Source organism: Phodopus roborovskii, unplaced genomic scaffold (genome assembly GCF_943737965.1).
Source record: "Phodopus roborovskii unplaced genomic scaffold, PHOROB, whole genome shotgun sequence".
Classification (NCBI taxonomy): Eukaryota; Metazoa; Chordata; class Mammalia; order Rodentia; family Cricetidae; genus Phodopus; species Phodopus roborovskii.
Genome location: NW_026125489.1, coordinates 1,131,241 through 1,145,764, shown reverse-complemented (window position 1 = coordinate 1,145,764; position 14,524 = coordinate 1,131,241). Strand labels below are relative to the sequence as shown.

Below are 14,524 nucleotides of genomic sequence, written 5' to 3'. Positions count from 1 at the left end.
TGTTTTGGCTTAAGGTTCCAGAGAAGGAGAGTCCATAGTGGTAGGGAAGGTTTTGGGCATGCGGGCAGAAATAGAAATAGGAGCAGGCAGCTAGCACGTACATGTTTTATTCTCAGAAAACAAGGTGAGGGCAGGTGGAGAAAGAGACGATAGACGGACAGACAGACACACACACACAGAGGGAGTAAGAGAAACAGAGAGATACACACAGGGGGGGAAAGGGGGGGGACTGACGGACAAGGCAACAGAAATGGGCGGGGCTGTCCTCAGAGCATCAGCAACTGGCAACCCAGCATTCAAATACCTGAGCCTGCAGGGCACATGGCTCATTCAAGCCACTGCAGACCTCCATTTATGTACTGTGCGTGTGCGCCCCATCCTATGCACAGTAAGAGTAAAAGCGGTCCTCTGATCTCTGAGCTCCTGAGAACTGACTGTCTCCCCATTGCAGGCACTCAGTTCAGATTCTTCACCATCTGCCCACAGTTGTCGTCCTTGTCTCCAGTTAATCCCTTTTCACACAGTGGGGTTTTGGTTTTGGTTTTTTTGGGACAAGATCTATGTAGCCCTGGCTGTCCTGGAACTGACTGTAGACCAGGCTGGCCTCAGACTCAGACATCCACCTGCCTTCCGAGTGCTGAGGTTAAAGGTGTGCGTCATCTCACCCAGGGATCCGGCACAGTAGGCAAGCACTCTACGACTGAGCTCTACCCCAGCAACAGAGGGGCTTGTAAAGAGAAGTGTCCGCTCACTGTTGAACCTTGCAGTGACATCTCATGGCCTTTGTGACAGAGCCCACATTCCACATAGGACTCCTGGTGGCCTGGCCCTTGCTGTCCACACTTGTTTCTTGACAGTTCTTTGTACCCCTCAGGCCAGCCTTTTTCTGAGCCCAGCTGGGCCTAATGCTCTATTGTCCCAGTCCTCCACCCAGCTAGCTCTTTCTGCCTTGAGGGCACATTTCTGGAAAACTTCTCAGACCCTCCTTTCTTCCAGCCCGCATTAGGAGTCCTGTCCGTGTAAGCCTCCATGGAAGCTTCTGTTGCGTTGTGATTTATGTGTGTGCTTACGTGATATCTGCTCCCACCTGGATTTATTCCTCATAAGCAGCTGGTACTCAGTTCTTGGTGAATGCCTGTTAGACAGGTGAATGGATTTTGGCAGTAACCTGGGGCTGTGGCCACACAAATGTGGCCTTTTCCGAAGTGAATTCTTTTTCCTGTTTCTGCTTTCAGGACCTGGGTTTCAGTGATGAGACATGGGGTATGATGTAACACGTTTCCAGGGGGATGTTGACGAGGACCTTATCTGCCCTATTTGCAGTGGAGTCTTGGAGGAGCCAGTACAGGTGAGTGGGTCTGGGGGCTGGTTTGTGGGGTCAGTGGATGACAATAAAACTACCCAAAAATGCTCTTGAGGAATGGACCCCAAGAAAGTCCCTGTGTCCTTCTACCATTCCTGCCCCAGTAGAGGTTTGGTACAGAGGAGAATTTGTGGTTACAGGAAGAATAGTGACATTCTGGACTCTACTAGAGTTGGGTTCAGCTATCCTGAGATCACTGAGATACTTGTGGACAGTAATCACCTGCTTGTTTCTTCCCACAGTGGCTTGGTAGTGACTGCTCTTCTGAGAGCTCTGAGGTTCATGTTCTGTCAGTGACTGACCTCCTAGATTTGCTCAGTTAGTTCTCACTGCGCTTGGACAGTGTGATACTCTTCGTGTGACCAGCTGTTGCACTGGGGCCTTTTTTGCCTGCCTCTAGTCTAACGTAGAACAGGTGGGACTCTTTCTTCCTAGGATCTACCGAAAAGGTTTGATGGAGCCATGCACTTGGCATTTTGATGTGAAACCTTCCAGGTCAATAGGTCATATCCTGTACCAGCCAGACCAGGCTCTTGAGTCATTGTGTTCTCCCGGGACAAGTTTGAGAAGCTCAGGATTGCCAGGCAAGGCGTAAGGTAAATCGGTGGCAATGACATTCATGGGGCATGATCCTGTGCGAGCCTTATTGCCCTCATTTTGCAAATACCAGTTAGTCCTTTGCCACTTGGCCAGTTGAGACAATACAAGTTTCCAAACCGGGACAAGAGTAAAGTCTCCTCCTTTGCTACTTGTAGACAGTTCGCAGGCTTCCCTTGAGGCTTGGAGTTGATTCTTTCTCTCCACAACAGTGGCTGTCAGTCCTGGAGCCAGAACCCTTCCCATGTCTTTGATATTAAAGGCATATCAGATGTGTGTGGAGCAACTGGTGTCCCGAGGTCACAGGGTGGGCCCTGCTCCCTGCGGCATTGGCAGGGTATTGTGTACCCTCTGCCACTGCCATTTAAGGCAAGTCACTTGTGAAGCGGTGAAATGGTTATTAGTGAGTCCCAAGTCAGAAGCCACCCAGCCACCTCCAATGTTTACCTCCTCAGAGAGGAGGAAGGTGGCCTTCATGACAGTTGGTATATTTCCAAGGGTCTTGTTGCACTGGTCCTACCACTGAATTATTTACTTATTAACGGATGGGTCATATTTATTGAAATGATTACAAAAATCAAGTTGCAGCTGGAGAGATGGTTCAGTGGTTAAGAGTACTTGCTAATGTCCCAGGGAACCCAAGATTGAGTCCCAGCAACCTGTTTTTTGGCTCTCAGTTGCCTTTAACTCCAGCTTTGAGGGGCTCTAAAGCCTCTGACCTCAGGCACCTACTCTCTGTGCATGTGCCCTCACACAGGCACTGGTACAACTACACATAATTAAAAACAATAAAAGTAACAAACTTTAAAGGTCAAGGGGAAAACTGACTTTTCTTCTGTAGTGGTTATCAATTGGAGATAGCTTCTGGGTTTGGAATGGGGCTCGTGTCCACGTCCCAGGAAGTGCTGGGGCCCCATCTGGCTTGGATCCAGGCTGTGCATGCTGCTGCAGTCTGAGTTCACAGGTGTCTCAGTCCTGTTGCGTCTGGAAGAAGGCCTTGATCCCTTGCTCTTCATCCCCGCTGGCTCTTAAATCTTTCCTCCTCTTCTGCAGGATTCCTGACCCCTGTGTTGAGGGGTCTAATGAAGACTTCCCATTTAGGACTGAGTGTTTTGAGCTCTCTAACTCTCTGCACACTGTCCAGTTGTAGGGTCTCGGAATATATTGTGTGAAAAACCTTTTTCCAATTAAAAAAAAAAAGGTCAGCGAGAGAAGAAATGGCTTAAGATTGTGGACCGTGGGGATCAGAGTTTGCGTCCTAACACCCACAGACAGCTCTCGGCAATCCATTGCCCTCCTCTGGCCTCTAGGGGTCTGAGGCATGGGAATAAACAGACATAACATGCTGGCAAAACACTTCCGCACATAAAATAAAAACAACTGAACTTTTAGAAAACTCATCAGGCTGGTTGTGGCTTGTGAAGTGAGGTATGCTGGAGGAGTGGAGGCAGAGGCTTAAGTTGGAGGCCAAGGTGAACTCTACCTTAGTGTGCTGGGATGGCTAAGCGGCTCCTGGCAAGTAAACCTGTGACCTGCCCCCGATCCCATGATAGAAAACGTCCTTCACACCTTCCTGTCCCCCTACCCTGCTCCTCTGTCCTGCCCTCAGCTCTGCACACACAGATAATAATACTTTTTTTTAAAAAGAAATCTAATAGCCAGGCAGTGGTTGCTCAGACCTTTAATCCCAGCACTTGGGGAGCAGAGGGAGGCGGATCTCTGAGTGTGAGACCAGTCTGGTCTGCAGAGTGAGTTCTAGAACAGCCAGGACTATACAAACAAACCCTGTCTTGAAAAACAAAGAGAAAGAAAAAAATCAAAATAATATAAAAAGATACACCAAAAAACACACATTTCTGCTTCCACCAAAGGTAGTGTTATCTTTTTTGAGACAGGGCTTTGCTGTGTAGCCTTGGCAAGTCCTAATTTATTTTCCTCCCTAAAGTAGGGGTGTGTGTGTGTGTATGTCTCTGTGGTGTGTGTATGTGTGTGTGTATATGTCTCTGTGGTGTGTGTGTGTGTGTGTGTCTGTCTCTGTCTCTTATGCTATGGTGTATGTGTCTGTCTGTGTCTATCTGTCTGTCTCTCATGGTGTGGTGTGCTATGTGTGTTTGTCTCTGATGGTGTGGTGTGTGCGTGTGTATGTCTATCTCTGTCTCATGCTGTGGTGTGTGTGTGTGTCTTTCTGTCTGTCTTTCTGTCTGTCTGTCTCTGATGCTGTGGTGTGCTAGTATAAGTCCGTTCTCTCTTGCCACGTGTTGGTCCCAGTGATTGAATGCAGGAGACCAGACTTGGAGGAAATTCATTGTCCTCCTGAGCCACCTCATTGGCTTGACCCTGCTGTCTCAGCCTCCGTAGCTTGAGAAATACATATATGTGCCCAGTCTATACATACTTTGTTTTTATTAGTTTATAATTTATTTATTTATTTGTTGTGACAAGGTCTCTCTGTATGTTCCTGTCTGTCCTGGAACTTGCTCTGTAGACCAGGCTGGCTTCAGACTCATAGAGATCCTCCTGCTTCTGCCTCCTGAGTGCTGAGACTAAAGTTGTGAGTCACCACACCTGGCTTTAAAATGGGGCCAGGTGTAGCTCTATGAGCTTGAGACTGGTTTACAAAGTGAGTTCTAGGACAGCTAGGGCTGTTACATAGAGAAACGTTGTCTCAAAAAAGTAAAAAGTAAATAAATTTTTAGAAATATTTTCTAATGTAATTACATTCTTAAATTTCTTAATTAATTTTTAAAAATCTAATTTTCAAATTACATTTAGAGTGCATGATTGCCTGTGTGAGTACATGTACACAGTTCAGAGGACAACAATTTTCTTTTTCCACAGTGTGAGTCTTGGACATTGAACTCAGGTCATCAGTGTGTCGGAAACGTGTCTGAACTCTGTCACCAGCAATCTCTAGTTAGTGTCTTAGCGATGAAAGCGAGTGTTTAGAGGGAAGAAAGGAACTTAGCTTGCTTTTCTCTTTCTTGTTTTTGGTGGTGGTAGAGGTGGATCCCAGCACCTTGTTCTCGCTAGGCAGGTTTTCTGCCACCGAATACATACATCCCCAGCCTCAGTCTGCACTTTTCAAGTGATGCTCTGACTGACAGGTGTAGACTGCATAATAAGAGGCAAGAGAAACCAGTTGGAAGGCATACCTAATAATTTAGGTCAGAGGTGACGTGATTAGTAGCAACAGAGACAGAGGAGAGCAGAGAAATCTAGGATTTGTGTTTTTTCTTAGACAGTGTGTTTAGACTTTGAGATGACCCAAGCAAGTGTGGTGGCCTATTAACCCAGCGCTCCCTACACAAGCCAACCACTTCGAGGGCTTTGTGCCAAAGCACGTGGGGGCAAAAGTTTTGAGGTTTGCTTTTTTATTTTTATTTCATGTGTTCGTAGTTAGCCCTTTTATTAGTGTTGTTTATACCCTTTTAGTGAACACCCTGTCACCTATTATTTTGTGTGTGTGCCCGGGCTCGAGTGTGCCCGCACAAGTGCAGAGCAAATGATACTCTGTGGGAGTTGGTTTTCTGCTTCCGGCAGGCTTGGTAGCAAACACCTTCACCTGCCGAGCCATCTCCCTCCCCGGCCCTGTGCTTTAGTCTCTGAGGAGTAACACCTGAGCCTGTGAGATGGGTTGAAGCACTTTCCACACAAGCCTGACAACCGGTTCGTTCTCTGGAACCCAGGGTGGAAGGGGACACCAGTCTCCATGGTTCATTTGCACACACAGTAAATCAAAGGTTAACCTGACTTAGACACTCTGGCCCCTTGCTGGGTGCTTTGGTTTTTGAAGCAGGATAGGGTTATATAAACCAACTAGCCTGGGACTTGAGATCCTCCTGCCCAGTTTCAACTTCTGAGTCCTAGAATCCGAGCGCCCCCCCCCCCCTTATCTTAAAACTGAGAACAGCGACATTTCTCAAAAAGCACTGGTCTTGTTAGGAGCCCAGGTGTAGCAGTGGTGACTCGGGCAACACGTATGGAAAGGGTAGGTAGGACAAGCTTCAGAGGAGCCTCATCTCAAGGAACTTCCCAACCCTGGCTATGTGCTTTGTTGTTGGGTCCTTTGTTTTCATTTTTTAAAAATATTTATTTTTATTTCTGTGTGTGAGAGAGAGGGTAGAGAGAGAGAACTCCACATGTGTTTACGCTCCTGAGAAGGTCAAAAGAATCTGTCAGATCCCCTGAAGCTGCCGTGTGGGTGCTGAGAACTGAACCTGGGTCCTCTGGAAGAGCAGCCAAGGCTGTTAACTGCTGAGCCATCGCTCCAGCCTGTTTGTTTGTTTGGGTGCTTGGGGGGACTCACTGTGTAGACCATGCTGGCATGGAACTTGAAATCTGCCTGTCTCCCAAGAGCTGGGATTAGAGATGTGCACCTCCACACGTGTGCGGCGTGTGCGCCTCCCATGTTCTCGAAGCCCATGGAACTCAGCAGATGGTTTGCTAGAATCCTAAGGATCAAACTCAGTCTGTCAGACTTGGTGGCAACTGAGTCATGTCACCACTCCTTTGTTTTCTGAGGTGATTAAGTCTTGCCACATAGGGCAGGCACTCAGAGACATCTGCCTCAGGCCACACACTGCCAACATGCATTGCCACGAGGAGCCCTTATACTCTCTCTCTCTCTCTCCTTTATTATTATATTTATTTGTTTTGTTTTTCGGGACAGGGTTTTTCTGTAGCCTTGGAACCTGTCCTGGCACTGGCTCTGTAGACCAGGCTGGCCTCACACTCACAGAGGTCAGCCTGCCTCTGCCTTTCAAGTGCTTGGATTAAAGGTGTGCCCCACCCCCAAGGGGTCTTGTACTCTGTTATTTCTGCTGTGGTTAAGTGAGGCTTTGTCCCTCTAAAGGGCATCTGAGTCAGTCTTCAGGATCTGTCTTTAAACCTCCTCTCCGTAAGCATGTGGTGTGGCCAGCCTTGCCTGGAAAGAACTCACCTCTCTCCAGTTGTATTTAGCAATTATTGTGTTTGCAGCCCTGTCAGCAATTAGTAACTGACTGCCCTGTGTCACCACCCCATTGTCCTGCAGAGTTATTTATGTCTCTTACTGTTACGAAACCTATGCTTGTTTATCTTGAGCACAGGAAGTAAGACTTACACCTGGCCCAAAAATGCCCTGCCCCAAATAGAGCTACAATTTCCCATGACCCTATGACCCCGGGACCTCTGGCCCTAGAGCCTGCCCAGAGGCTTGACTGGCTGTGGGCCGCTGTTAACCCTTGTGTCCCTTCCAGGCACCTCACTGTGAGCATGCCTTCTGCAATGCCTGCATCACCCAGTGGTTCTCTCAGCAGCAGACGTGCCCGGTAGACCGCAGCGTTGTCACGGTTGCCCACCTGCGCCCAGTGCCTCGGATCATGCGGAACATGTTGTCAAAGCTGCAGATTGCCTGCGACAACGCTGTGTTTGGCTGCAGTGCTGTAGTCCGGCTTGACAACCTCATGTCCCACCTCAGTGACTGCGAGCACAATCCGAAGCGGCCTGTGACCTGCGAGCAGGGCTGTGGGTGAGACTCCCTCCCCCACCCCATTCCCATGAGGGCCCTTCCCATTTACGTCCCTGTCGGCAGGGACCACCCGCAGATCTCACTTCCAACCATGGTCATTTTGGTCTTGCATTGCTAACAAAGACGACAGCAACCCAGTGACCTCTGGTAACACTGAAGACGTAGGCACTTGTTTCTCTCCAGGCCAGTGCACTCTGTCCCTGTCCGGCTGCCTGCCCCAGTTTCTAGCCTCTCGTGTTCCCTTGTGCCCTACTTTCTGTCCGTGTGAGGTGGGAAATATTTGGTTAAATGCTGGCACCTGGGTCGGTGACCCAGGACTCCTCAGAAGGAATATGTATGTGTGCAGGTAGAAGCCAAGAGTAGCCGGACAGGACACAAGAGTTTTCCCTCTTAGAACGGCATCCTAAGAGTGAGTCAGGCTGGAGAAGGCAGCAGTGTGTGTGTGTGTGTGTGTGTGTGTGTGTGTGTGTGAGAGAGAGAGAGAGAGAGAGAGAGAGAGAGGAGAGAGAGATGGGGCTGTGTCTCTTCCAGTAAGTAGAGGGCTTGCTTTCCTGTTTACACAAAACTGGTTCTGTCCCCAACACGACATGAGCCAGCATGGTGGTCACAGCTGTAATCGCAGCACTCCGGAGTGGGAGGCAGGTGAGTTCAAAGTCATCCTTGGCACCATTAGAGGCCAGTCTGGGTCAAATAAGACCTTGTCTTTGTTTTTTTGTTTTGTTTTTTGAGACAGGGTTTCTCTGTGTAGCCCTGGCTGTCCTAGAATTCGCTCTGTAGATCAGGCTGGCCTCAAACTCACAGAGATCCGCCTCCCTCTGCCTCCCGAGTGCTGGGCTCAAAGGTGTGCGCCACCAATGCTGGTCAAGACCTTGTCTTAACACTAAGTCTTGAAAGGTGAAAGTTCAGCGTAGGGGCAAGAGTTTGTTTGGGAGAAGAAAGAGAGAAGGAAAAGATTGATAGATGTGAGTAGTGGCACACTCAGCAGTCTTCTGTTGCAGAATGAGCCGCTAGCCCACAGGTCCCGCTGAGCAGCCTGTTTGCTCTTCCCCCTCTGACCTGCAGCCTGGAGATGCCCAAAGATGAGCTGCCAAATCACAATTGCATTAAGCACCTGCGCTCCGTGGTTCAGCAGCAGCAGACTCGAATCGCGGAACTGGAGAAGACGTCTGCTGAACACAAGCACCAGCTGGCGGAACAGGTGGGACCCTCTCTGTAAATGACCTCCTGCCGGTCAGTCACAAACGCCTCCGTGGGTACCACACCTCGTGTTCTGGTCTGCGGTCCTGATGAGCGGATACTCTGCCTACGGCTCAGAAGAGTATCAGCTGGGGCTTTGCCCACTCCCCTCATCCCACTCACCTAACGTGGGAAATGCCGTCTTCACCAAGCCTCTCTGAGGCCTGGGGAGACAGCTGGAGTGGGACAGCCTTCTGCTGCCTTCCCCAGCAAGCTTGTAGTGCCTGTTCTCACCCTCCCAAGCCCCTCATTCTCAGATGTGCTGCTTGGCTTAACGGTCTCCTCTGGTTCTCCTTCCACCCGACAGAAGCGAGACATCCAGTTGTTGAAGGCATATATGCGTGCAATCCGCAGTGTCAACCCCAACCTTCAGAACCTGGAGGAGACGATTGAATACAACGAGATCCTCGAGTGAGTGTCAGTCAGGGTGTGGGGTCACTCTCTCCATGTCCTGGCAGCAAGGCCCCAAAGAAGGGGCAGGGGGTGGACGGAGTTAGCCGAGGGGCACTCGGGACCAAACAGGCCACTTAAAACCCACATGAGCCTGGTGGTGGTGGCGCACGCCTTTAGTCCCAGAACTCAGGGAGGCAGAGGCAGGTGGATCTCTGTGAGTTTGAGGATAGCCTGGTCTACAGAGTGAGTTCCAGGACAGCCAGACCGAGACCCTGTCTCGGTGGGAAGAAGGGGTCAGGGGAGGCTGAGTGTATCCAGGGAAAGTATCTGAAATGCAGCAAAAATAAGCAAGTGAACAAGGGAATCTACGACCCATTCAGTTAGGAGGCGTTTATGGTTGATACACCAAACTGTGAGCCTGGAACTAGAGGGCTGCCGCGTGCAGAACACGTGTCTTCACTCAGGGCACTCTGGGTGAGCAGTTGCTACAGCGTTGTAGGTGCTGTGCACACATTGGGACTTCGGAGAATAACAGTCTAGACTGTTGAACATGGAGAGTGATGTGACCTGGATAGGGCCAACTAGAGGAAGATCTGGGTTTTCTGGGCCAGTGCTGGAAGGAAGGCCAATCGTCCTGCAGAGGGAGGAAAGGTCATTTCTGTTCAGAGAAGAGCCAGAGCAGAGAAAGGTGTGAGCTGGATTGACTGTCCTAACCCTCTCTCTACACAGGTGGGTGAACTCCCTGCAGCCGGCAAGAGTGACCCGCTGGGGAGGGATGATCTCCACCCCTGATGCTGTGCTCCAGGCAGTAATCAAGCGCTCCTTGGTGGAGAGCGGCTGCCCGGCCTCTATTGTCAATGAGCTGATTGAAAACGCCCATGAACGGAGCTGGCCCCAGGGTCTTGCCACGCTAGAGACAAGGCAGATGAACCGGCGCTACTATGAGAACTACGTGGCCAAGCGCATCCCTGGCAAGCAGGCCGTTGTGGTGATGGCCTGCGAGAACCAGCATATGGGTGATGACATGGTGCAGGAGCCTGGGCTCGTCATGATATTTGCGCACGGTGTGGAGGAGATCTAAGCGTCACGGGCTGTGAGGAAGAGGTAGAATTGGAAAAACCCATTGCTCCAGCTGCTGAGCCCTGACGCCTCCCACTGTCCTTATGCCATGGCCTGTAATTGAGCCACGTACTCCCTGCTTTTCTGGCACGAAGGACCTTGGGGCGCTTTGCTGAGCCTCTCAGCGGATGAACACAGATTCCTGCCTTCTGCCATATCCCTTCCCCCCACAATGTCTGTCAAGTTTCAGTCTGGGTGGGAGAACCCCACTTCTGTATTTCCTGCCTCAGATCCCTGGTTCCCAAATATTTTCAGAAAGCACAAAGAAATTTGTTTTCCCTAGAGAACCAGGGTGGAGTGAGGAATCTCTAATTGTCCCTCTCTTCCAAAACCAGGGGATCCAAGCAGGCAGGCTTGCTGACTTCCTTCCCGAAGCATTGAGAGAGAGCGCAGCTCTGAGGAGCAGACATCCAGCAGAAGTGTTGAGGGTGTTGCCCAGTCATCACTGACAGCTCTTGGGGAAGACTGGACCTTTGTGCCAAGCTCAGCCCTGTGCCGCCCACCTGTGAGGTGCAGGCCTCGACGGGTGTGCAGGGTGGGTCGCTGAGATGCCCCTTTGAACTGTATTTTCCCTGTTTTTCATAATTAGGAGAGGGCAGGGCTGGGTGGGGTAAGACACGGGTTCACACACCCAGCAGGGTGCTGCAGCCTGGCTCTGCTGACCAGGACCAACACTCTCTCTCCTGGCGTGTCCCTGGTCCCCATAGGCCTCCCTCCAGCCCTGTGATTGTAGTCACTCATTTCCTTTAGCATTGTTTATATTTCCCGAGTCACAAATCCCTTCTGTTACCCGATTTTGTTTTCATAGAATGGCCTGGTTATGGCTGTCCTACTCTCCAGCCCGGCCACATTGTTGGCAATTTAATTTATTTACTTTTTTTTTTTTTTTTTTAAAGAAAGGAAAAAAGAAAAAAAATCAAAACTTAAAACTTTTCTTTTGCTGTTCCTATTGTGGGGATTCTGGTTAGGGTGGGGCTGGGTAGGATCTGTTTTACATGTTTCCTTTTCAACACAACCTTTGGTCTGACACCCGCTCTGGCCCCTTCTCCATCACCCTGTCTGAAACAGGAGTTTTGGCTATGGCAGTCGAGCACCATACCCCACGAAGAAATTTGTTCCCGCCCCTCTCAGTCTCCTAGTGAAACCTTAGAATTGGCAAATACATTTTGAAGGCAACTCTTCTCGAGTTTCCTGAGGAAACTTCTGCTTATCTGGGTTCTAACCTTCCGATGGGATACAAATTAGATAAGTCTCCAAAAGCAAGCTGAGTGCGCCGCCTGACCCGAGTCCACCTAAGGGCGTGGGGGCCGATGATGCCTGAGTAAGCGAGGAGGAATAGTACCAACGGTGCGATTGTTTTAAAAGCGCAGGTTGCCGTGGGACTGTGGAGGCCAGGGCTGCCCTTCGCCATACACTAGCTTCTCTTTGCGAGTTTCATTCCAGGCCAGTTGTTGGCTGAGGGAGCTGGGTCGTGGCTCCTTTGGGATTAGGCTGGGAGGGTACAGCTGAGAACCGTACAGGAGAGTTGGTGTTGCAGACACCGTGCTCAGGGATTTGAAGGGGTTACTGTGTCTTCTCATTCCTCTTCGCCCCTGCCTGCCCTGTCCAGGCCCACGCTGTCCCTTCCTTACTCAGATGAGTGAGGAGGCCAAGCCTCGGTGCCCTGTGCACCAGCGGGGTCTGCAGTTCTCTGGTTGTGCTGTCCATGGTGTTCGCTGCTAATAAATCTGTCACTCGGCTCTAAATTCTTAATCATTCCCTATGTCAGTCTTCTGGCTTTGACCTTTCATTCTAACTGCCCCGTCTTCCTTGCTTGGTAATGGACCTTAGACTGACTTTGAAGCCTTAAGAGACTGTCTGGGAGTTTGTATACATCACGTGCTTGCGTTCTGTGCCCTCCTGCCTCCAGTGACGTAACTATTCTCTTCGGCATGTGCCTTTAGCCTGAGTTCTGTTGCCCTAAATGTTCCCGCATGTGGGGGACCCTATTGCAGCACCTCTTTTTCCAGCAAGCACCCTTGATCTGGAAGACCACTGTGGGTGGGGAGCTTCTGCTCCCTAGGGTCTCCTGACCTGAGTGTAGGGGAGGAACCAGAAAGAACTATCCTGCAAACCTCCACAAGGACTTCCCTAGGCTAGAGATGGCTGCAGGCGAGAGTTCTTCCTGACAAGTGTGAGGGTCTGAGTTCAAATCCCCAGCACTTAAAGAATGTCTTTACCCCCTCCTGTGTGGGGCAGATAGTAAAGAATGTCTTTACCCCCTCCTGTGTGGGGCAGATAGTAAAGAATGTCTTTAACCCCTCCTGTGTGGGGCAGATAGGAGACTCCCTAGAGCTCGCTGGTCCCTGCCCAGCTCCAAGTTCAGCGACAGACATCGGCTCAAAGGAATAGGAATAAGGTGGCCCGGTGTGGTGGCGCACACCGTCAATCCCAGCACTCAGGAGGCAGAGGCAGGCGGATCTCCGAGTTCAAGGACAGCCTGGTCTACAGAGCGAGTTCCAGGACAGCCAGGGCTACACAGAGAAACCCCGTCTCCAAAAGCCAATATAAACATATTGTTTTAGTCGGGGTTATTACTGTGATGAAACACCATGACTAAAGCAACTTGTGAAGGAAAGGGGTTTATTTGGTTTATGCTTCTACATCCCTGCTCATCACTGAAGGATGTCAGGACCCGAACCGGCAGCAGGAGCTGATGCAGGCCGTGGAGGGGCGTGGCTTACTGGCTGGCTTTCCATGACTTGTGCCTGCTCTCCTTTTTTCTTTTTCAAGACAGGGTTTCTGTGTGTAACATTGCCCTTGAACTATAGAGATTCGCCTGCCTCTGAGTGCTGGAATTAAAGGCGTGTGCCACCACTGCCCAGCTCAGCCTGCTTTCTTAATGAACCCAGCGGTGGCCCCACCCACAGTGGGCCGTCTTTTATCCCCTACCTTCAGCAACCAATAAGAAAATGCTCTACAGTCCGATGTTTATGGGGCATTTTCTTGGGTGAGGCTCCCTCAGCTCCTGTAGCTCCTCAGCTTTTGCCAAGTTGACATAGACTAGGCAGCACACACATTTTTAACAAAAAGGGGCAGAAACACGTCTGTTACAATCCTCATTTCTACAACTGGTCATGCGGCCTTAGCTGTTTGCAAGTACCTTCCCCTGCCGCCCATTCTGTGTTTCCTCTACCCTCAGCCAGCACTTGGGTAATCTTGACTCCTTTCCTGGAGGAGTGACTCGCACCTTCATTGTCCTGCCTGGGTTAGGCTGTAGTTTCCCATTGACTTTAATTTCCCGGCATGATAGGTACCCTAAGAGATACCCTAAAAGATCTCCTGCACTCAGATGTAACGTTTCTTACCTCCACTGTGGAAAAGCTGTCCAGGCCATAGTAATATGTATTTATCACCCTTCCTAACCCTAATTGCTTCCTTAACCTGGTGGTGTAAGGACGTCCAAAACCTAAAGTGGCCAGTGCGGAATCTGAGCCTCCAGTTCAATGGAATATTGATTCTCCTGGCCAAAGCGCTCCCTAGTCTGAAGCCAGAACTTAAAGCTGCAGGCACAGGAAGTAAAGTTTTTCTTAATGGGTTACTGGGAGTGATAATGGGACCACCCCTTGATTCCCGGACCTACCTGGCTATAGGAGAAACCATTCCTTATATTGGCTGCTGATTCAGAGTATGCATACTCTGCCTGCTGGAGAGCCCTGCCTCGGTCCCAGATGCTGCGGCCAGCTCCTTGGTGCTGTAATGGTTTTCCAAAGGCCATTCCATCTTTCCCAGACCAGCTGCTTGAGAATGGTGGGAATGTGGTAACACTAGTGGATTCCATGATCGTGGGTCCACTGGTACACTGCTCTGGCTGTGAAGTAAGCTCCTTGGTCAGAGTACGAATGTGTGGAATACCATGTCGGTGACAAGGCGCTCTGTAAGTCCACAGGTGGTGGCTTTGGCAAAAGCATGTGCAGGAAAGGCGAATCCATAACCAGAATAAGTATCCACTCTGGTAAGGACAAAGTGTTACCCTTTCCGTGGAGGAATGGACCATTGTAGTCAGTCTGCCACCAGGTTGAAGCTGTAGCCAGTGCAGCCTTGCTGAGTGACAGTCACTGGATGAGCCCATATATAACCTCCATCTCTGCCACCATGGTCATGTAGTTCATATGCCCATTGGCACTGGCAGATCCGTGACACTGGGAAAGAGGCTGCCTGTCCACAGAACTGGCCATCCTCTCTACTTGAGCTCCCTCTTTGCTGAATTCACCTGTTTGTTGTCATCGTCGTTTCTGTTTTTCAAGACAGGAGTCTCTTTGCATCCT

The 14,524-nt window shown here is 50.2% G+C and overlaps 1 protein-coding gene across 3 annotated transcripts; it reads left to right on the top strand.

Annotated features, from left to right (window-relative positions):
• Positions 1-1,205: 1,205 nt before the first annotated feature.
• Positions 1,206-10,504, top strand: Rnf41 (ring finger protein 41). Of its 3 annotated transcripts, none has more exons than XM_051176057.1 (5): positions 1,206-1,348; positions 7,198-7,469; positions 8,532-8,667; positions 9,013-9,116; positions 9,828-10,504. In XM_051176057.1, exons 1-5 carry the CDS (start codon positions 1,259-1,261, stop codon positions 10,177-10,179), a joined length of 954 nt encoding a protein of 317 aa, XP_051032014.1. In that variant the 5' UTR covers positions 1,206-1,258; the 3' UTR covers positions 10,180-10,504. The 3 variants fall into 3 exon arrangements, with proteins under 3 accessions (XP_051032014.1, XP_051032015.1, XP_051032016.1); XM_051176058.1 differs by having other exon boundaries at positions 1,210-1,348; positions 7,255-7,469; XM_051176059.1 differs by having other exon boundaries at positions 1,211-1,348; positions 7,258-7,469.
• The last annotated feature ends 4,020 nt before the right edge of the window (positions 10,505-14,524 follow it).